General features: G+C 35.2%; 2 protein-coding genes across 4 annotated transcripts in view; one reads left to right on the top strand and one right to left on the bottom strand.

The window, feature by feature from the left end:
- MACROD2 (mono-ADP ribosylhydrolase 2) overlaps nucleotides 1–24,519 on the bottom strand; it is a 1,923,023-nt gene that overhangs the window by 1,582,675 nt on the left and 315,829 nt on the right. The gene's annotated exons all lie outside the window — the stretch shown is intronic.
- On the top strand, nucleotides 9,341–22,927 carry FLRT3 (fibronectin leucine rich transmembrane protein 3). 3 transcript variants are annotated; one of them, XM_032859212.1, is made up of 3 exons: nucleotides 9,341–9,571; nucleotides 17,634–17,832; nucleotides 19,372–22,927. In XM_032859212.1, exon 3 carries the CDS (start codon nucleotides 19,415–19,417, stop codon nucleotides 21,362–21,364), a length of 1,950 nt encoding a protein of 649 aa, XP_032715103.1. In that variant the 5' UTR covers nucleotides 9,341–9,571; nucleotides 17,634–17,832; nucleotides 19,372–19,414; the 3' UTR covers nucleotides 21,365–22,927. The 3 variants fall into 3 exon arrangements, with proteins under 3 accessions (XP_032715103.1, XP_032715102.1, XP_032715104.1); XM_032859211.1 differs by having other exon boundaries at nucleotides 17,634–18,388; XM_032859213.1 differs by lacking the exon at nucleotides 17,634–17,832.

The raw sequence follows: 24,519 nt of genomic DNA, 5'->3' as shown, positions 1-24,519 counted from the left end.
AAAAAAAAAAAAAAAAAAAAAAAAAAAAAAAAAAAAAAAAAAAAAAACAGAAATATAAAGACAAGCCATTCATTGGCAGAAGACACTACCAAGACAACCTTATAATTGTTATTAAGAACAAATTTTTAAAACTGCTATAAATCAATAAGAAAAATACAAATTAGTCATGAGAATATAAGACAAAGAACATAAATCAGGCATTTCACAGAAGAGAAAACCCAAAGGGCCAGTAAACGTCTGAAAGGGTGTACAACCCACTGAGAACAAAAATGCCAAAGAATACAACAAAGAGTACCATTTTATGCTCATTAGATTGGCAAAAACAAACAGAAGCCCTGACAATTAAGGATTCACATACTACTTATGGGAATGCAACAAGCACTTTAGAAATATAGTAGACACTGCTAATTGCCTACACACCATCCACTTTCCTTCTTCCTTCCTAACAGCATATTTTATTCGGGTATCTTCCTCTCAATAACATTCTTTGAGGGAAACTGGTCCTCTCCCTCAGCCAATCATCATGGTCTAATCTAGCTTTGTAAGTAAATAATCAATTTAGGCATTAACATGTGATTCAGTGTTAACCAATGAGATACGAGAAAAAGCCAAGCGGGGTAAGTTTCCAGGAGAAGTTTCCCTGCCCTTCAAAAGAAACAGAGAGAGCAGCTCAAATAATCTCCAACATAAAAGAGAGTAAGTTACAACTGACACCAAAGAAATACAAAGGAGCATAAGAGACTACTATAAACAATTAAGTGTCAACAAATTGGTCAACCTGAAGAAATGGATAAATTCCTGGAAACAACCTTTGAAAACAGACTCTTAAAAGAGAAAATTTGAATAGACCAATTACTAGCAAGGATATTGAATCAGTAATTTAAAACTTCCCTGGAACAGGAATCCAGAACCAGACAGCTTCAATGGTGAATTCTACCAAACGTTCAAAAAAGATTTAATACCTACCCTTCTCAAACTTTTCCAAAAAAACAAAGAGAGGAAACATATCCAAACTGATGTTTAAAAGCTAACATTATCTTTTTACCAAAACCAGACGAAGACACACACATACAAAAAAAAAAAAAAAAAAAAAAAATACAGGCCAATATCCCTGATCATCACAATGTTAGACTAGATGTGAATCTGGATACAAACCAGAAGCCTCTGAAAGCTGCCCCCTATTCCTAACAGATATACTGGTGATTTGACTGTGACATGTGACCTCACACAAGTATCCTTCTTTAATGGTCATGGCTTAGTTGGGCCATTCTAGCCTTCTCAGCAAGTGTCAGCTCTCAGCCTTCTAAAGCAGATGATTTCCTTGCCATGTAGAGAAACCTTTCTTCAGTCAAGGGAGTACAATCCTGGATGCAGAGTAATGACTTGGGAGTCTCATGGACTCTCCTGTAAAGTTGGAACTAGAGCTTTGGGAAAGCCTCAACTTAGTTGGAAATAAACCAATTTAAAAGAAACAAAGAGGATGCTAGTGAGTTGGATCAAGTGCATTAAAAACTGCAAACCATCTGAGCCTGAATAGCATCTGTTTCTCTTAGAACCAGAGAGACCACCAGAGAGTGCCCAAAACAAGCTTCAGGACTGGCACCTGCTATGCAATTAGTAGATATCAGCTGGTATTAGATGGAGATGGTAATACTGGTTAGTCAAAAAGACAGGATATAAGTATGATTTAAAAGTTCCTTATAAACATTTTAATGTTTAGTCAAGAAAACAGGATATAGACATATATAAAAATTCCTTATAATTACCTAACACATAATAATTTATTCCTACATTTTTAATATTTCCACTTTCTATCAGGAAGCTATTTCTACTTTGTTAGAAAACTATTCTGGAAGCACATAAGATGAAAGATGTTTTCTCTAACCACTTCCAAATATAAGGTAGAAAGATTTGCTCACAAGGAACAAATAATAACAATGACAAGAACAATGATAATGATGATGCTGATAAGTTCACTTACAGTGTATAAGATATGAGTAAAATTTTTAATTTCCGTGGCGCTTAAAATTGTACATAAAGTAAAAGTCAAACAAATGTTTTAAAAAGATCTAAATCTTACTTTCAAAAAAAGTTTGACTATTGAAAAACCAATGTTAACCTAGTATTTTTTGTATCAAACCTGTCATTTATATTTTACTTGTCCTTTCCTCCTCTTTAGTCCTCCAACAAGCTTTGCTCTTTGTCAGTAAGATAAGATCTGATAAGCTTATTTCTAGCTTGCCCTAGGGAAGAAGGGGAGGACAGAATTACATGGGGGCACTTGAGAGTGACACGCCTGTTCCCTGGGCTACTGAGGAAAACAAAGAGGGACTGCTTGGAAAGGGAGTCAAATAGCTCTATATTGCCTCTGTGTAAACACAGCAATTAAATAACTACCAAAAAGCTTCTGAGCTTTCTCCCAAACAAAAATGATTGACTTTAAAAAGTAATGCTTTTTAAAATACTTAATTCTACCTTTGCTTTTAAAAACAACTTATTAAGAATAAAAACTCACTGAAGTACAAATAATTTTTGCCAATATTTGTAACTTCTAATAAGACTTGTCAAGTCTAGATTTTAATTTTTAAACACTTATGAACCTAGTAAAGCATCTGTAAATTTGTAACACTAACATATTTTAAATGTCAAGCAGAAAGAATAAAAACAACTAAAGAAAGAATTACAAAATGCTTTTAAATTCCCCCAATTTGGGGCACCTGAGTGGCTCAGTGGGTCAAGCCTCTGCCTTCGGCTCAGGTCATGATCTCAGGGTCCTGGGAACAAGCCCTATATAGGGCTCTCTGCTTAGCAGGGAGCCTGCTTCCCCCTCGCTGTCTGCCTGCCTCTCTGCCTACTTGTGATCTCTCTCTCTCTCTGTGTGTCAAATAAATAAATAAAATATTTAAATTCCCCCAATTTAAGGTTAATCACTTATAGTCCAAAGGAAGTGAAGCAGAGGAAACTATAGACATAATTTCATCTTTATGTGTCATGAATCACGCTCTGAAAGTTTAAATAGATTTGTATTTCATAGCAAATTTCCAAATGGTAAATGTGACTTAATTGTAACTTACTTTTCTTTGGAATAGATGATATTGTAAAATATTCACTTGGTCCCAACCTAATCAATTAAGAATACTTTATCCTCTAAAAAAATCTTGCAAAGAATTGATTCATACCAGTTCCCCAGCAAAAAGAAATACTAATCACAGTAAATCTGCTTCTCCTAGATGGTGCCAATGAGGTGAAGTTTCCGTAGTCATTTATAAAACAGATATAATATAAAACAGTCTTTGATTCTACTCTGACCACGTTCTTTCAACATTAAACATGTTTATGTACCTAAGTAATCTGGACTGCTGGGAAACAGCAATCCTTAAAAAAGATAATCTCAAACAGAAGGAGAACTACAGTGCTGGTTTCCAGAAATAATAAAAATCTGACAACAATTTCAGGAAATCTTCTTTTCAGAAGGTCTGTTTGTGCACCTAAAATTAGTGCCAATACTCCAAAAATAGTGAAATAATAAGATGGTTGCAAGTGATGACAGCTTTGGTCAAGACTAGCAGCAACAGCCAGCTGTTAAAAGAGAATCACTTGGCTCCAGGGCAATGCACTTGTATATTTTGTAAATACCCATTTCAATAATTAGATATACACTCATCTGCTCTTATTAACTGTTAGCCATTCATCCAAAGCTATGTTTTATACTAATAATTTCCAAGGATAAAGAATTTGTTCTTTGGTTGTAATTAAGTCTCAGAACCAGCCTTAGATACTGTTATCTCAAGGTCCGAGCATCTAGGACAGTAGGCAGAAGCATTTCTTAAATTGTTTCATTCCCAAAGATAAACTGTTAAAACACACTGCTCAATTTAACATTAATGGATTGTGCCTTCTGAATGGATCCTGGCCCCACTCATCACCAGGAAGATAAAAAGCAACTACCCATAGGTTTTAGTTCTGTCTTGGTAAGTGCTTTGTCAAATTTAGTAATGAACTCTTATATGCACTGCTTTATTGAAGTCCATAACAGTTAAATGAGGGTCCCCTATATTCATCCTCACAAATGAGAGAACTAGGACTCAAAGAACTGAAGCTTTTTTCCCAGGGCCACACATAAAGTAAGTATCAGAGGGAGAATTCACTCACTCTGCTTAGTCCAAGTCTCCGTTTTTTCCCAAGGCCCATTGGAAAAAAAAAAAAAAAATCTCTTTTTTGCATTTTAAAACAAAGAGACAAAGATGACAGGACATTGGGAGTATGAAGGGGTCAAGTGTACAGCCTACTGCAAGCCAAGCGGGAGTGGCACAGTGCACCATTTACATACAGGCCATACAGAAAAAGCACTGACAACAGAAAAAAGGTGGGATCTGCAGGCTTTCAGTTTTGCCAGCTACCTCACCACATCACTTTTGGCTAAGTGCTAACCTATTCTGAACCCCAGATCCTCTTTTCTTTCCTGAGAGGCCAAAGAGGTGCTTTTTTTTTTTTTTTTTTTTCTCAGATGGTTGTTTTGTAGCTCTTTTAAATTCCCTTTCTCCCCATTCCTGAAGTGTAATAGTCCAACTCAGGGTAGGGGAAAGAAGGGTATTCCAGAGGGTGGGCAGACAAGCAGTCAGGCAGGGAAATAACCACTCTGATTTTGCTTTGATTTCTATTTCAAGTCCTGTAATGACAGATCTCACTCCAGTGCTGTATGTTTTGGAAACATACTTAAAAGGGATATGTGATTGTTTTTAGGTACATTTTAAGTGTTGACTAATAAAAGGCAAATATCAGAAGAACAGTTTAATATAGCATTTTTAAACCTTTTAGTATTCTAAGGCATCTGTGACCTGCTAAAATCTAATTATTTCTCCAATACCCTTTGGAATTGTTCAGAAAGATTTGGTACAGTTTCTAACTGGTGCATTAAGCATCTGGCCTGACTTCACAGAATTACAGATAGCTGAATGTGCACTCTCTATTTTATTAACATCCCATAGGCTCATGTTAAGATGTAGTAGTGATATGCCCTGACATGCATCACTACCTGTTGACAGAAAAAAAAAAAAAACTGGGCTAGACTTGAGAGGGTCTACAAATAGAAAATCTTTTAAAGATGTTTTGGCAATTTAAACAGAAACTCTGGCTTAAAGAAAAAAAGAAAAGGGAGAAAGGGAGGGAGGAAGGGAGGGAGGGAGAGAGGGAAGAGAAAAGAAAGAAAGAGAGAGAGAGAGAAAGAAAATGAAAAAGAGCAGCTCCAAGTTTATAAATTTATAAAACATGCCCAAGTTTCAGCATGTCAAGGCTTCTGAAAAATGAGCTAATCTCCAGCATCCGTCCCTTCCCTCTCAGACTAACAGTGCCCAATCTTCCCCTGAGCCATACCTCCATTTTCAGTCATGTGTCTGAAGAGGGTGGACCCTACCTACAGCTATTACAGGGGGCTTAAGCTCACCAACATACTCCCCCCTCCCCACCTCCCTGTAATAAGCTCAGGAATGAGAGAAATTGAACATAGGGTTATATGCGGGAGCTTCTGGAGGTGACCTCTCTTCCCTTGAACATCATAATATGGGAATGTGATATGTGGAACTGTTACTGCCTAAGGGAAAAGCCTGGAGCTGCCAAAAGTCCACTGCATATAGCCTGTGGAGGCTGCCAGCCCTGAAAAAGGCAGAACACTGTGAGCCAGAGAGAAACTGTAATTTTGTTGACACATTTTAAGCCACCGTATCAAGCTTTACCTGAAGCCAGACCATATATTTGAACTTCTCAGTTATATGAACCAATAGATTCCAATTACTGATTAGACAATGTGGCTTGGACTTTCAATGACTTACAACCAAAGAATTCTCAACTATAATAGCCCAAGGCATTTGATATACCAAAGCCTGAGCTGGGTTTTTTTGTCAGTTTGTTTTTTACCCAAATTTGAAGAGTTAATTCTCATGAAAAATGTTGAATGGAAGAAAAATAACAAAGAATGTTTCTAAGACTTAAAAGAATTTTAATACATTCTAAGATTAAATCACAAATAGCGTAGCAGGAGGTTGTCTGGTGGATCATCTACTCCTACTACCTTCTTTTATAGGGATGTTCAATGAATTTGTACACAATGAGTGAATGAATGAGTAGATGAATGAATGAATAAATGAATGAGGTAACTTAAGTCAAAACAAGTTAAAATTACTGGATTAAACTGTTCCATGGAATAATTATGTATTGCAGTCACTTTCAGCTGGGAGTTGTTTATACTAAAAGAGATTGGATTTATTGTTGTTGTTGTTGTTGGATGCACAAGTAAATGGCAGAGCCTGGGAAACCTGATTCCAAATCCAATCTCCCCTGTTCTCCACTAGTGAATCCCTCAAATCCTCTCGCAAAAACAGAAAAACACAAAATTCTTTGATATGACCAGTGTAGTTCTAAAACTAGGATACACTCCTGGAGTTCATTTTCAGGCCAACTGTTACAATCTGAAGTGATTTTTTACACGTACAGCATTAGATTCACAGACTAGCCCACAAAACAGAATGAAACACAAACCAACAAACACCTTTTCAACCTTAAAACACCTACTAGAACTCAACTAAGTTCTAAATCCTTGGAAACCATGAGGCTATGAAAAGCAGAACAACAGAAAAAAAGAAAAAAAATCAACAAGAAAATCTACTTGCTCATCTCCTCCCCCATGCCCTGGCTACAGAACCACTCCAAAGGGAAATTAAGATGAGCATGAAAAAGCTGTGATTGACTGTCTCCTGTCTGTTTACCTCCCTTTGGGCACTCTTCTACTTCTTGATGTCCCTTTTTTCCAGGTACTCAGATGCCCTCATCTAAATAATGGCTGCCACCATTCACTGAGTATTTACTATGAGTCAGACGCTGAGCTAATAAACTCAGGAAGATTTAATGATTTGTCTACAGTCATGTGACAAAGCCAAGATGAAACCCCAGTATGGCCTTTCAACGTTAGACTGCACTGGCTCCTCCTCTCTGAGATGACTTCTCTCTGTAGGAAGAATCAGCCTCTCATTTCCTATCACCAGTCTAAAGAGCATCAGGCTGAAAATTGCCTGTCTTCCCCTCAAACCTGGACAGCCATCCCTTTATTACAGCTAATCTCCTTTAGGTAACAAAGAAGGAAAGCAGCCTATAGTAACTCAGGGTAATTTTAATCTTTCCAGAGATGGTACATTATTATTGTATTTAGTTCACCTCCAACTGGCAGAATTTTAGGCAGCTGATAAAAGCAGGAAACTAAAAAACAAAAACAAAAACAAAACAAACAAGCAAAAAACACACTGAAGCAGCAAAAGAGTATATATTTGGACAGGGTAGGATGATGCGGACTATCTTAGAATTTGCCTCAAAATCAGTGCCTCTAGGACAAACAATATTTTTCACAGTCTCTTGGCTTTTACATTTTAATCCACATCTTAAAAAAAAAAAAAAAAAAGAACAGCACATAATTGGCATTCAGTAAATTCTTGCTGCCTTTATTTGCTATGTGATGAAACCAAAGGCCAGAACACATGATATGAAGTCATATAACAAACAAATGGCAGCCTAGGGAATAGAAACCTCAGAAACTCCTAACTCCCAGGCCGTACACCATCTTTTAGCTACCTACAACCAAAAACTGTCCATTCATCTTTCTTTTCAGTTTAAGGTCTGCCTGAATGGAAATACAACTGATTAAATATGGATATAAGCCCACAGTAATTTGGCCAACCAAAAAGTCCTTGTTAAATAAAACAATTCCCATCTGAAAATAGCCTCTAGAAAGAATTATTTCATAAAATAATTTAATTCATGTATTTTACAGTAACAGAAAAGAAAATTCACACTTTAGTGAGAGATTATGTTATTCCCACCTACCTTTCCCCCAAAAAGTCAGCAGCTAAATCTCAGCTTTAGTTGTGCTAACATTTTTAAGAAATTGGCTTTTCAACAAGCATCAGAATTCTAAAACTCCTGGATGTAATGGGTCGGCCCTCAGTGCCAGCCAAAGTGCAATCAGGGAACAATAGGGGTCAATATACCTCTTATCAAGGGTTCACCTTCTACTTTGATACCACCCATTCTTCGAGGGGAATTCAGAAGGTCAAACTGCTATCAAAAAAGCACATAAATAGATAAACTAAATGAAGCTAATGAAGAGACCATAACCAAATACTCCTGGGGAAGACAATTAGCTGGCCTCCTTCAGAAACACCCATTCATAGAAACCTTTTTAAAAAACACAAAAGATAATGTTGTGAATCTCTAAAACTAAAACAAGTAGTATTAAGTTTAAGAAATTGCCCTCCAGGTAAATATAAAAACAAAATTCTCCCCAGCAAGACTAAAAAGTGAAATGAACTTAGTGGAAAACTATGGGCCCAAAGCAAGTGTTGACCAAATAGTAGAAACCGGTTTATGAAAATCATAATTGAATCTTAAAGTCTACCATTCTGCTAATTAGATACAGACATTTATGTCTGTTTTATAACTGTCCAGTATTTATTCATGTACCAAAATTAAAATTATTTTAATAAAAGCAAAACCACCCATGAAAGGTTTTTTTCTTAAGATGTTTATATCTTAATCCATATTTAGAGCAGCAACAACATACCAGAAAGGAAAAGAATCTATTTATTTTTTCTACAACTTTTCATATTTGGGAGGGTTCCCTAAATAGGAAAATATCTACTATTTGCCAGGTTCAAAAAAGATGGACGAATAGTGGAAGTCTGTGAAAAATACTTTCATTTCCTAAAACATATATAGTACAATAAGTTACTCATTACCCCTAGGAAAAAGAACTGGTTACTTCAAGGTTCTTTACCTTTTGTCATTCTTGTTCCCCTTCCTTTAAATACCTCCGTTATTTATGTGAATCTGCCTTCTACTCATTTGTCGAATAATTATTCACAGTTGGAGTTACCAGCCTTCAAAATTACAACACTATTGGAATTATTTAATAATGAAAATAATAGGATTTTTGGTTAACTTCTTTTTAATACATAGAGCTTAAAAAATAAAAAGAACCTGTGTTTTCCTACTGTACTCTTAGAAATATCCAAACATGCTCGTATTTATTTATTTTTTTTTTTTTATAAGCTGGCTACCACTACCTGGTTGTACTAAACTTCAGAAAATGTTGAAAATTCCAAAAAGCTGCCTACAAACCAAATGGCATCCCAGCTTGGCAGGCTGAGCGCCTCATTTTGGCTTCTCTCACTCCCTCTAGCGTTTGCAAAGCTCATCTGTCTGACTATCCAGTTACCTCACTGAACAAGAGCTCGGCTAAGTCCTGCCCATCTATGACATCACCCCCTTCTTCAACCACTGCGAGGTGAAGCTTTAACTTCAGACTTGGAGGTGGGCTGTGTGCAGTAAACTGGAATGCTCTCCCTAGCTCACTCCTCAGTGTAGGAGTGATCCGAAGCAGGACAAGCTCTGCCTGCAGCTGCTGTTGGCTTTGTGTGGACTGAACGCGGAGCTTGGGAGAGGGGGAGGGTTGTTACTCCAGTTCACAGTAAGTGGAATTACAGCTATAGCGGCAGTATATATGGGATTGCTTTTTCTCGTCTTCCTGGTAAGTGTTTCCCATGTTTTTCCTTAAGATTGTCCCAGAAAGTTTGCTTGGTTTTTACTCCTTAGACAGAAATGACTTGGTACCATGAGGCATCAAAACATGAACGCTTGCTCTGTCACGAGTAAGAGCAATTTATGTGTGTGCGAGCCAGTGGGGGGAAAATTTGACTATAGAGCCAAATGCAAGAAGTTTCTTAAAACCTTCTTTCATTAAAAAGTAATAATTAATGCCTATTTTCTGCTACGTAGAGTTGTGATTTGAAAAGAGCCTTATGGAAAACCTTAAGTTGGAAAGTTAAATGTTAAATACTGAAGAATACAAGGCAGATTTTTTCAGAGAAAGGAAAGCGAAAGGTCTTGCTAACTTGGTGTGTACTGTATGTATGGTATGATCACCAATTGCTGTTTTTACAACTGTGAAAGAAAATCAATAATCCCTCAGCCCATGAGTACGCAGTTACATGAAAAGCATACATCTTGCTCACAGCTAGCCGAGCTACTCCTGGAGACTTCTGTGCCTCTGTAAGGATTAACAGCTACACCTAGATTTTAAAGCCTGCTCTGCTATCCTGCCAGAGCTGCTTCAAGCATTTCAAGCTTGCAAATCTCAACTAGTGAATTCAGCTCAGAGGAGAGGAAGACTTTCTTCCCAACCATACCTCCCTCCCACCCCCAGGAGAACGCCAAAATCCACTGCTTGGGCAAATGTAGTATGTGACTAGCATAGTAATTGGCATAGCCTACTCAGAAAAACTAACAAAGCTCAGCACGGAAGCTATGCCTGATGTATGCAGTGAGTTTGGGGTGGCGGGGTGGGGGGGGGAATGAGTACAGTCCTCATCAAGTGGGATGTGCAGAGTATCCATTCAGTTGCAACTTACAATAAGAAAATTTTATGTTGAAAGAAATGATTTTATACAGCAGAGCTTCCAAAAGTAATTAAATATATCTTCTCAAAAAAATTTTTTTTTCAATGAATTAGGTCTGAAACAAAATGGTTGCATAGAAGGCAAAAAGTGCAACAGGCCTATATTTTTCAACATCTGTGGGTAGATATCTATCAAAATTAAAAAGGGAAAAAAAGCCTTGATATTTGCCACTTTTAGAATCAGATTCTCGAATGCCTTTGACAAATAGCTATTTTAAATTTTCTTGAATCTGCTCTAAAATGCACATAAATGTTATTTTATTAGCAACAAACAGCATGAATAAAGCCACTTGAAAGGTGCATCATCTGTAGCAATGGCTTTCATTTATCCCGAGCAGCATATGAATATCCTGACTAGCATAAGACATAAAGAATAAATTTGTCTCTTCTGAGATAACCATTTATGCCTGCCCCAAAGTGACAGATGACTGATACTCATCTCTTCTGAAATGAGTAAAGAATTAATCTTTTAAAAGTACCAATTATTATTATCACCATTACTACCAATATTAATAATAATATATGGGTTTTAAACCCAAAGAAGATTAAATCAGAGATATGCTACTTAGTTTGCAAATACGTGTGTGTACACAACATATACACACCTAGTTACACAAACACATATATTTATTAGCCTGAAATAAAAAAACAGGGTTACAAAAATGTAATTGTATATATTTATATAGGAAAATCACATCCAATTTTTTTAATAGAGCACTGCCAAATCACATCAAATCCAGGAATAAGCAAAGATATTATCAAATAAACATAATGAATTCATTAATACTGTTCTTCTACAGTACTAACCATTAGCTATTAATTGAGCTTTTCATTTCTCTGCCCCCCCTTTAAATCAATGATGATTAGGTTCAAAATGCCCAACTAAATACTTCCTAAACATTAACATTTGTGAAATACATAATTGAACAGCAAATAAAGTTTTTACAAAAAAGAAAAACAGTAAGAAATTTTGTCATAACTGAATGTGGTAGCAAAATAGAAGGTATGTTTCTTTCGCTTTCAAGTTTTAATTAAGGAGCCTCCAATTCTATCAAAACTTTTTCAGAGCTAAATGACGCGGTGTGAAATAAATTTGGTTGAAATCTTGTGGCTGTCAGACTTTGTTAGCAAGCTATTAATTATCTTTACCCCAGTTTCTTCTCTAGACTATATTGCCCAATCAAATAGAAACTCCAATTATGTTCAGCATCTCCTGCCTAGGGACACCAGACCCTAATGAACACTCAGTGTCTCCAGATGAAAAATACAATTATCAGCTTTAAACATGCAAGTGCACTGCAGAGAGATTTGTCTGTGCTTTTCTTGGCCACACACCCCAAGGCTCCCTCCTCTTTCTGGATTATTTTGAACAATTTTAAACCCTACAAAAATCAGTAGCTGAGAACTTAACTTATGTTAATATTATATGACTGTTTCTTCTTTCTGCTTTTTATTTTTGATATGCCAACTTTATACCAACACTAAATTAAATCTGGTCACTTAAAGAAAAATTTCAGTGTATCTTAACTTTTCCCCCCTTTATTAAGGTGGGTGGGCTACATACAAAGAATGTGTTTAATGACAAGATTCACAGCTAACTTAAAAATTGTGAATTAAACCACCTTAAGTATTTTTGTTCAATCAGTTTACTTAATAGCATTATAAATAATTGTTAAAGTCCCATGAAGACCACCATAAATGAAGTCAATGAGGGAAATAAGATTCAGTAATTTTTCAAAGGCTGTAATTTCTTCCCTCCTTTTCCTTTCATTCCCCTTCCTCTCCCCCCACCCCCCTCCCACCTTTTGCCCTAGAGGCCTTCACTGCTCTTCTCAACGGGAGGCTTTGTTGTAATTAAACCAGAGAAAAACTGGCCGGCAGCAGCCAACATCTGATCTGACTTGCGGCTTCTGAAAGCAGTGTTCTGGTAGAGTGTACCACCCCCCAGTGGGCAAAAACTCTACAGTAAATCTCTCAGCAATATTAATTCTCGAAACTACATTTTTCTCTTCAGAGCATAAAAAGGGCTGTTTCTTGACTTCTAACATTCCACCATTTCAGAACTTATCATACATCGACAAACCAATTTCCAAGGAGATGATTTGTAAATGTCTTCTGAAAAAAGCCTTCTTCCTTTTAAGAACCAAAATAGGGAATATACATTTCAGAAAGCATTTTCCAGTTTCAGACTGCAAATCAACATCACTAAATTTGATAAAACATCACACTAAAAAAGAGTTTTGAAAGCCATGTTTCTGTTGCATAGAAGAGCAGGTTTTAGGACTTCAACGTGACTCTTGACAAGAACTGCAGAGAAAACAGATTTTAAGTCACAAAGGAATGAAATACAATTTCACCAGCAGCTTAAGTTCATTTGTTTTGCATATACATTATCTTTTTCCTAGACCCAAAATTAAGTGTCAGGAATGTCTAAAAAGCTCTCTCCAGGTATTAGTCTCTTTAAATGAGAGGAGAGAGAAATTGCTCTCACTTGATGAGACAATGACAGCTTTTGTTCTTTATTCTTTCAGTTTTCATGTGCACAAGTTACCGTGGCAACTTTGAAAAGAAAACCCATAGACCACATTTGGTTAAATACCATTTTTAAAGTGTGCCTTTGGACTGTGGATTGATCAGTTTATGTGTTGTTGATTTTCTTCCTCTTCATATGCTTTACATCAATATTACCCTACTCTGAAATGAAGAGACAAAGTGTTTTATAATTTGGGATGGTCTCATCGACCAGCACAGTGCTTGGCACACGGTAGACACAAAAATTTGTTGTATTCGTGTATGGAAACTTGAATATTAGAAATTTAAAGCATATCAACCAGATTGTACTCACAAACACTGAAAAAGGAACTTTAAAGTCTGCAATGGGAAAATGTTGGTGATTTTTAAAAATATAGGTTTAACTGCAATTGCTCAAAGGTCAACATAAACTTAAAGCTTGTTCCCTGCTCTCAGTCCTCTACTGCTTTATGACCCTCTAAATGTCTCATTCATTCATACAAGTCTTGGTTCTCTAATTCATTTAGTATGGCTTTAAGTATCACAAAAGGAAGAAGCATCCACTGTCATGAAAGATAACCTCCTAGTTTGCCTTTTTGTTTAAGGATGCTCGATTTAATTTTAAAAGCCAGTATAAATGAAGGAGAATTGAATTCATTTATCACAAATCTATTGAGAGAAAAGAACCAGTAACATAAAAGGAGAAAGTAAAAATCCTTTGCTTTGGAACTTTTATCTCCTATTTTGCATAAGTAAAACAGCCTTCTTCAAGCTAGAAAATAGTCTGGGTAAAACCAAGTATGAAAAGGCATACTTGCTTCTGTGCCGCTCAGCAAACCCTTCAGACTTCATGACTCTCAAGAGGGGAGTTAGAGGTCCTTCTGCTTGCCTGGCATTAAACAAAAGAATTGGAACTTTCCTGAAATCTGATGATCGTGGAAAATTTAACTACCAGACAGGCTGCTTAGAAAGCATTTTGCTGTCACTATCAACTAACCTGATGTACTCCAGTTTTTCAGTTTGACCGTATATGTAGCTTATTTTAAATACCATTTGTCATTAAAAGACTTAGCATTCACCGGTTGATCATTATGTTGTGCTTTCTAGCAGCAGTTTACCCCTTCATAAATAAACTACCTTCTAAAACTGTAAATTTTGATTATATAAATTCCAATTTAACTATAAATATTCACAGACTTGGATAAATCTGATTAAGCATCTGTTTTCTTCATTCTCAAGGTTTTATTCAAAATAATGCAATTAACTTGGATTAAAAGTTCTACTTTTAGATTTGATATTTTTTAAAAGGTTCCATCAAGATACCATTATGTGAAGCAAATCATTAATACGACTCTTTATGAAAATCTCAAAACTCTGTACTCAATTTAAGATTTTTTTAAAATAAGCAATGATTTCGAATCGAAATCAATTTAAATCAAAGGCAGCAAGTAAAGGATTTAGGAAGTTAGTGCATATTATCAACATATAATCTTAATCTAAGTGATCAAAACATGAGAATACATTCTCATTTCAAAAATCCCCACCTCTAAAATATTGTAGTAACAGAAATCATATAAACATGCAGATTGCCTCAAATCCTTGACTGTATGTAAATGCCAGTTTTCTACTCGATAAAACCTCTTAATTTTTATATTAGTTTTCCTAAAATAGCTCAAAATGATAGCATCCTTATGTATTTAATACTTTCTTAGGTGTATTATGGAACTAAATTGGAGGCTTTTAACAGACTTGATGATTACATTATAAATGCATACTTTTTTAACTCCACAATTTTTGTTTATAAAAAGAAACTGACAAGAAAGATCCCTATTAAAAATCTGATTTATCAGTGAGGTGATTATGTTGTTCCTTTTGCCACAGTTTTAAATTCTATCTACTTAGTAATGATTCCATTAAAAAACGGTTTAAAACATTCCTTTAAGTAATTAGGGTCCATTTATGTTTTTTTTCCCAAGGTACCCTATTAATAATATTTTTCTAAAAGATCAATTCCTTTTCATTCAGAAGTAATGGCCTCTTTTCAAGCCTGTGCAGACATAAAGGCTTCTGAAGTCGATGCTGTGAAAACCTGGCCACAGTGTCCATACCAGTAGGGCTCATTTTTCTTTTTATCATTCACAATCAGCTACCACATCTCTGTGTGCGTGAATATGTAGAACTAGCTCAGAAAAGGGGAAGTGTTAGAATGGGGGGCAGGATCACATATTTTAGATAGATTATTAGAGCCTTTAATATGCAAAACAAAACAGCTGTCTAGCACTGTAGTTTCAAATATAAAAAGGAAGGAAAAGATATAAAACGCAATCAAACATGAACTGTTTTGAGTTTAAAGAAAGGGAGTAGGAATTTTGAGGGAATCTTTATTTCTCAAAGAGTATCCTCTCCAAAGAAACCTGCTTGATAATTTTGCCTTTTGTTTTAATGTAATTTGGGGAAAAGAGAATAACATTTTCCAAGAATTTAATGAGATTTTAGGCTGTTAATCCCACAATATTACCACTGTTGTATTAATGACAATGTGAGTTTGCATATCAGAAAAGCAAAAGCAGTTTTACAGATGTAAAACAAGAAAAATAAACAAATTAGTTGTCTTTTCACACCAATTTAGAATTGTTTTTTTTTTCATTATCTCTGGGTTAAAAACATAAAAATCAATACATATTCTTAGAGCTTGATTTCATAAAATGTTTATAGTTCAGATACAAACTCTATCACTAGTTATCATTATGATCATCTTGGACATACTCTAGGCTGACCTGACTTGGGGAACAGTCAACAGTTTTTAAATTCTCATTCATCAGATTCATCTCCTCAAGTTTAAAGTGTGTTCTGGAGTATGACAAATGCCTGATTATTGGTAACATTTTAAGCATGTTCTCACCAGTGATTTTTATCATAGTTTTTAATTAGCTTCTAATGCAGTTTAACAAAAGTCATTGTTTCCTTAGTTTAAATTAGCCACATTATTTTAAATGTTGAATAATTTTCAAGCTTAGAAAATATTTAAAGCAGATACTTTTTAAAATAACTCTGTCATTATAATTTCAACAGCTTGATTTTTCATTTTTACATTCCATGAAAGCAACAGTTTTCAAGAAAATACACTGTTGAAATTCAACAATAATGAGCAAAGCCCTAAATGTATCAGAGTAAAACCTCACTTTGAACAATAAATCATTTAAACTTCCCTCTGTGGGCATTTTGCAAGATCCACTAGAGACTACTTTATCCATCTGCTAACTGCTATTTTTGCTTCAAGTTGTTTAAATAATAAATTAAATGGATCTGTATTTTTTTTAAGTTTCCTTCTGTTAATGCATTCTATGACAGTGTTGATATTTGGTAGCAAGCTAAAAGACAATGAATTTTCAAATAGAACCAGAAACAAATTTTGGCCTTGTTTAACATTCACTTCAGTAGTATTTGAATTCTGGAACAGATGCTATCCTTGTTGGATGCTAGGTAATTACTGGGGGAGAAGCAAATTGCATCTACTGTAGTCCTTAATTTCAGGGTCAAATATTTCCATGATACCCTAATGCTCTCTACATGTACAGAAAGCCCCTGAGTGGGTCACCCTGCATAACAGATATTGATGCTACCCACTTCCCCACAACTACTCCCCCAAAAATCTTCATGGATATTAGGTAATGGGCAAAACAGTTATCATTAAAATCACTGGGGGGGGTGGTGGTGAAGCCTTAATTCTTCTTTCAGAAATGAAGAATATACTTACTGGAAATTGGTGTGTTCTATTTGAACCTAGAGAAAGCAAAACCTTGTCAGGTTTTGATATGCTTTCCAAATGGTCATTATAAGAAGATAGATTGACATAGGGTCCTTTCTATTTCAAACATAGATTAAAACAAAAGAAAATTAAAATTGTTTTCTCCTGAAAAACTAATAATTACTTGAACATCTATGCAACCTTTTGGCCAAGAACACCTGAGTAACTAGAGTTTCAAGATCATCAACTAGTCCTCAGAAATACCTTTAAGGAGGAAGGTGATGACATTCACATTCTGCAATTGGGAAAATTGAGTCCCACAGGAAGATTTAAACAAGGCACGGAGCAAATCAAAAGAAAAAATTCCAAAGCAAACTCTTTTCAAGTCTTTACAGTAGACTGTAAGACTTTGTAAAACCATGTTCAGAAATCTCTTAAAAGTTACCATGGCATTTGTCAAAAATCCTTGTTACATATTTGCTCACCTCTTTGACATATACTTGTTTTCTTCTTTTCAAACATTTAATCATTTTATATCTAAGATTTAAAAGTGAACTTCTAAAAATTGGCCTGAACTGAATTCAAAAGCCATGGAAGGCAATTACTGGTTCTTGAATGAAGCTTTCCTTCTGTGTTTAATTTAAAGTGACATTAACAGTCAGTTAACAGTAGAAATTATCTGTTTGGTGACAATCTCAGCTTTAGCTCCTACTTTATTTATATAGTAAAATTGGGAAGTAACAAACAACTTTTCACCAACTACTATGTTGAAAGATGTGTTGCTTAAAAGATAAACTGAAGTTAAATTTCTAGGAAATCTCTTTATCATGTTAAAGTTCATTATTAATAGTTCATTAAAACGTTTTGCTTTCACAGGAGATGCTCAGATCCAGTACATTTTAAGGAAGAGAAATGTAAAGGAAATCTAGTATGCTTCCTTTTTTTTCCTATGAAGAATATTTGAATTAAGTTTTACCTCTTAAAAAAGAATACCTATTCTTCTATAACGTGACTGCACCAGATATTCTGAGAAAGCAGCAAGAAGCAAAAGCTGGAAATAGCTATTTCACAGCAGGTAATCATACCTCAGGATATAGCTACTGTACAAAGTTTATACTTGGATAATCCTGGATAGGAATAAAGGTGGGGGGTAACTGACTGAAAAACCTATTACTATACAGGCCTTAGCATCATGAATGGCTTTCTCCATGAGGATCTGAAGTTACTATCTCTGACCACATTGCGCAGAAGAGCCAATAAGAATTTTAAAGAGAGCAATTTCTACTAAGGGAATTAAGCTACACAAAAGGAACCTTCACACAGAAACTCTATCAGAAAAAAAAAAAAAAGTGCATAGGAAGCCATGTGTTCTACATAGTAACAGGAAGCTGAATTGTTTCTGGTTCCTACTTTAATGAGCTTGCCCACCATGCTGAACTGCAGCTGGAATGTTCATTGACAACAGCGAGCCTGATCTGGAGGTGTGTGCGGCATAGGATTACTTGAACAAACAGTGAAGAACATTTCCAAGGACTGAACAAGAGTTTATAAGTCCCATCCCCTCACCAGGAAAATAATATATGTGCATTGGATTTTCACTCACGCAAAATTTATTCACATCATTCAATAAGGTAGGAAAAATATTAAAGTGTTTTATTTTCATGCCTGAAATTACAAAGGCTAATTAATACATAAAAGTGCTGAAGACATCCTGTTCTACAACAGATTAGTCCAAATCTATAACTCTCTAGCCATGGAGAAAAGTTTAGCCATATTCTAGATTAGAACCTGAAGAATGATAAATGCATTGTGAAACATATTATAAGATAGAACATAATAAAAAGTCTGCATAAGGCCATTAAGTCATATAGCATGAAACATATTAAAAAATGGGAACAAAAGAAAGAACTAGTTTAATATGAAATGGAATTTTCCACTTAGGTTAGCTGGATGTATTATTATGTGTTCTTTCCTTCCTTAAAATAGATGAAAAAGATTCCTTCTGATTTCCTTGTTAGAAATATCTATGTAAGAGTATTTAATATTAATAATCAAAGAAAAATACTAACAACAATAATCAAAACAAATTAATGACTTTACTAGGATTCAGAATTGTAAGAGGTATCTATTAACTCACTATTCCTGATACTAAGAGGATACATTTCTACAACTAACTGTAAGAAACAGACATCAAATTTTGATTTTTAAAAAACAGTAATATTATTTCAATACAACAAATCATATTCCTATGTGTCAATTCATTATGAATATTAAGAAAAAATTAGAAAATTGATTAGTTTGGTCAGTGACTGGCTATAGAATTGATATCAAACATTACAAAAATGCTCAATAAAACTTTTGTTATATTTAACATTTCAAAATCAAATGGATTTGGGACATGATACGCCTTAATTTAATACTACAAACATTTACGGTAAAGAGATTATATGATCATGTTCACTGTTAGCTTGCAATAAACTCTACACACGCACAAAAAAAAATTAATACATTAAAAGTGCATTTATACACATTTTAGTTTCTACATCTATTTTTGAATACTATTTTAAGTATCCTCACCTAACTGTTTTCTGTCTTTCTTTTCACTCCATTTTAGGGCTCTGACGTTACCGTGTACAAAGACCTCAACACTGCTGACCATGATCAGCCCAGCCTGGAGCATACTCCTCATTGGGACTAAAATTGGGCTGTTCCTTCAGGTGGTACCTCTATCAGTTATGGCTAAATCCTGCCCATCTGTGTGCCGCTGTGACGCAGGTTTCATTTACTGTAATGATCGCTTTCTGACATCCATTCCGACAGGAATACCAGAGGATGCTACAACTCTCTACCTTCAGAACAACCAAATAAATAACGCTGGAATTCCTTCAGATTTGAAAAACTTGCTGAAAGTAGAAAGAATATACCTTTACCACAACAGTTTAGATGAATTTCCTACCAACCTACCAAAGTATGTAAAAGAGTTACATTTGCAAGAAAATAACATAAGGACTATCACTTATGATTCGCTTTCCAAAATTCCCTATCTGGAAGAATTACATTTAGATGATAACTCAGTGTCTGCTGTTAGCATTGAAGAGGGGGCTTTCCGAGACAGCAACTATCTCCGACTGCTTTTCCTGTCCCGTAATCACCTTAGCACAATCCCCTGGGGTTTGCCCAGGACTATAGAAGAATTACGCTTGGATGATAATCGCATATCCACTATTTCATCACCATCTCTTCAAGGTCTTACTAGCCTCAAACGCCTGGTTTTGGATGGAAACCTGTTGAACAACCATGGTTTAGGTGATAAAGTTTTCTTCAACCTAGTCAACTTAACAGAACTGTCTCTGGTACGGAATTCCCTGACTGCTGCACCAGTAAACCTTCCAGGCACAAACCTGAGGAAGCTTTATCTTCAAGATAACCACATCAATCGGGTGCCCCCAAATGCTTTTTCTTATCTAAGGCAGCTGTATCGACTTGATATGTCCAATAACAACCTAAGTAATTTACCTCAGGGTATCTTTGATGATTTAGACAATATAACCCAACTGATTCTTCGCAACAATCCCTGGTATTGTGGGTGCAAGATGAAATGGGTACGTGACTGGCTACAGTCACTACCTATGAAGGTCAATGTGCGTGGGCTTATGTGCCAAGCCCCAGAAAAAGTGCGGGGGATGGCTATTAAGGACCTTAATGCAGAACTGTTTGATTGTAAGGACAGTGCAGTTGTAAGCACCATTCAGATAACCACTGCAATACCCAACACGGTATATCCTGCTCAAGGACAATGGCCAGCTCCAGTGACCAAACAACCAGACATTAAGAACCCCAAGCTCACTAAAGATCAGCGAACCACAGGGAGTCCAGCAAGAAAAACAATTATAATTACTGTGAAATCCGTCACCTCCGACACAATTCATATCTCTTGGAAACTTGTCCTACCTATGACTGCTTTAAGACTCAGTTGGCTCAAACTGGGTCATAGCCCAGCATCTGGATCTATAACAGAAACAATCGTAACAGGGGAACGCAATGAATACTTAGTCACCGCCCTGGAGCCTGATTCGCCCTATCGAGTCTGCATGGTTCCCATGGAAACCAGTAACCTCTACCTATTTGATGACACCCGTGTTTGTATTGAGACTGAAACTGCACCCCTTCGAATGTACAACCCTACAACGACCCTTAATCGAGAGCAAGAGAAAGAACCTTACAAAAATCCCAATTTACCATTGGCTGCCATCATTGGTGGGGCTGTGGCCCTGGTGACCATTGCCCTTCTTGCTTTAGTGTGCTGGTATGTTCATAGGAATGGATCACTCTTCTCAAGGAACTGTGCATACAGCAAAGGGAGGAGAAGAAAGGATGACTATGCGGAAGCTGGCACTAAGAAGGACAACTCCATCCTGGAAATCAGGGAGACTTCCTTTCAGATGTTACCAATAAGCAATGAACCAATCTCAAAGGAGGAATTTGTAATACACACCATATTTCCTCCTAATGGAATGAATCTGTACAAAAACAATCACAGTGAAAGCAGTAGTAACCGAAGCTACAGAGACAGTGGTATTCCAGACTCAGATCACTCACACTCATGATGCTGGAGGCCTTGTAGCAGACTGTGTTTTGGTTTTTTTAAACCTAAGGGAGGTGATGGTAGGAACCCTGTTCTACTGCAAAACACTGGAAACAAGAGACTGAAAAAAGCAATGTACTGTACATTTGCCATATAATTTATATTTAAGAACTTTTTATTAAAAGTTTCAAATTTCAGGTTACTGCTGCGATTGATGTAGTGGAGATGCCTGAACACAATTCTATATTTTAGTATTTTTTAGTAATTTGTACTGTATTTTCCTTGCAAATATTGAAGTTATAAACCATTTACTTTGTGTTCTACTGAGTAAGATGACTTGTTGACTGTGAAAGTGAATTTTCTTGCTGTGTTGAACAATCAGGACTGAGTTCACATAAGATCCTTGTAGTATAAGCACAGGCCATTTTTCACTTTGGTATTAATAAAATGTAAAAAAAAAAAAACTGGCTGGATGAGAAAAATTAAAGTTCAAAAAATAGTTATGAAGTAATGTCCAACTATTCAATTTGTATTATCCCAGTGGTATTCAATAAATTAAAATATTTGTGAAGTAATGGGCAATATCAAACTTGCTGCATATCTCCAATTTTACTCTAAGCAAATTAGATATCCTTAAGAAAGTAAGCATTATCTTCTGAACTGAATACATCAGCTGGCATAAAGGAGTGTGAAGTCTGTTATTAAAACCACTGTTAACAAGGCTTTGAGAATAAAGGACTTCACAAAATCAATAATGGGAGCACGCTTCTAAGTTAGGAGGAAAATTTGTACTTAGGAAACATGAAAACTTAGACTTTATAGTATAATGAACACAAACACCAGAATTGCATTTTGGTTTTGCCTATACCATCCTGATTTTTGAGAAGTGAATTCTAAAGACATAATTGTTAATGTTTATAATGTTTTTATCATAAATGATTTCAAAAAAGAAACACTTATACATATTTAAAAAGGTAGTGTAACCATAAGCAATTCCCCCTCAAAAATGCAGAGAAAGTAGTACTTTAAATAAGGAAGAATTTAAAAGAAAAATAAATGCTAGAAATCAAATTTAGATCTGATTTATGTGAAATGTTTTAACACTGTACATAAAAGTTCAATTTACTTTCACAATGATCAAGAATACTGCCCATTACTGTCACAGTTTTCCACATATTACATAATGAACTTGTAACATTTCTTTCTAGCTTCCTACTGAATTGTGAGCTATTACTTGTTTAAAAACCACATCATTCTTCTGTTGCCATGATTTTTTTTTTCCAACAAAAAAACCAAAGTGCATTGTACGCCCTTTGGCCAGTCTTGTATGTGCCTTGATTCAACGCTACATGTATTCAGCTTTTAAAATTCGACAAATTTTTCATACTTGCTTAAATATGAAAAATTATGGTCTTACTGCTGAATAAAACAAGAAAAAGTACAAAATAATCGTGCTTGCTTTTTCGGGATTATGTTACTATCACTGAAGTAGCAAATTGCCCAGCACATTATTCCTAAGCACCCCCATGTATTTTTCTAGGCATAAAAATAAACGTTGGCTACAAATAAAAAAAAAATAGCAATATCTTGAGCTTGTGTATCATTTTAAAGAGTTCAGTGTTCCATGCACAAACTAATTTCCTAGAAGTGTTTTAGAATCTATTTTGCTTATTCACACCAAAGATGGAAAACTTCAGAAGTGGTGCTGTGATCATTCTGTCTTTCCTACGCTGCTACCATTGTCCTGACTGATACTTTTTAAGGTGATCTTTGAAAAACTAATATTTTTTACAATTGCTTTTTGGTAGTGTGAGTTGGCATTAGAGGTTTTAGAATCCCAGATCTACCACTTACTAGGTATGTACTTAAAAACAAAAAAAACCCACTTAGTTTCCTTATCTATAAAATGGTGTGTGTGTGGGGGGGGGCATTGCTATTTATTAGTTCCGCCTGAACAAAGGGTTGTGGTGAGGATGAAATGACATGCATGGAAACTGCACAATGTTCAAACCAATTTAAGTTACTACTTAGTTACTACTAAGTTACTACTGTAGTTACTTAAGTTATTACTACTTAACAGAAATTAAGTTCAGTTAAGAAAAGTTTGCCATGTGTTTCCAGAGGTTGGCCAGATGTTTCTGCTTCTACTGGTCTACTAACAAATATCTCCAGCTGCCTGTGAAACCTCATTTTTTCATTTTTCATTTGCCATCCTCATATATTTCCCAATACCTCTTTTGACTTCCTATTATGAAGAATATTGTTTTCCAGCTAACTTAGCAAGGACTTATGTGATTAACATTAATTATAGGGAACATTTTGTGAAGAAAGGTTGATTTTGCTTCTAGAGGTTTTGAGCAGTTCAGCTACAATGCTGCCAGAAGTCAGGGAAAGGGCTGGATGGTTCCATAAAATTGCTATAAACCTGTGAGTTTATAAAAAGCCAAGAGCCAAGAGATTATATTGACTGTTTTCCAGTTAGTACATCTTTCATGAGCACAGAAAATTTTAGGTATGTTTTAATATATGCATTATAATTATCTTACCTGGGACAAATCAGAAATGAGTTTTATATCAGCAAACAGAGACACCACTGACAGGGTAAAAGTTTATTATTTCCCTAGGCTTGTTAGAAATCCAAATATATATCTTTTCAATAAAATAATAAAATATAAATAACTACCTTAAAGGGTACTAATTATAAAATATATCTGTATGTATCCCAAACTAAATGGTTACAATTTTTACTGATCAAGTACTAACAAAATTGTAGGACAAAGAAAAATCCCACCCAAATATACAATTTAGAGATTTAAAAAGAGTACAATTTGAGAAGCTACCAAAGAATGAATGTGTGTGTGTGTGTATTTTATATATATATAAATATTTTATATATTTTATATTATATATATTATATATATTATATTTTGTATATATTATATTCTATATTATATATATATATATATATATAAATATAAAAAATACACACACACACACACATACACACATACATATATTGGAGGGGAAAATCGCTCCCTTGCTGAATGTTTGACAGAAATCAAAAAATCGTTTTTGGATGCAGTCTCTTGTGTAACTACATTCAATCACTGCACTTACATTCTCATTCCCTATTAAAAACAATACTGTGCTCCATCTTTCAGCAAGGCTGATTTATTA

The sequence above is a fragment of the Lontra canadensis genome, unplaced genomic scaffold (assembly GCF_010015895.1).
Source record: "Lontra canadensis isolate GAN:19392208 unplaced genomic scaffold, GSC_riverotter_1.0 scaffold16, whole genome shotgun sequence".
Taxonomy (NCBI): Eukaryota; Metazoa; Chordata; class Mammalia; order Carnivora; family Mustelidae; genus Lontra; species Lontra canadensis.
This window is presented reverse-complemented; position numbering and strand designations above follow the sequence as displayed.

Bases quoted from the DNA above. Each gene is read 5' to 3' on its own strand.
- FLRT3 (XM_032859213.1), top strand. From the start codon at position 19,415: ATGATCAGCCCAGCCTGGAGCATACTCCTCATTGGGACTAAAATTGGG.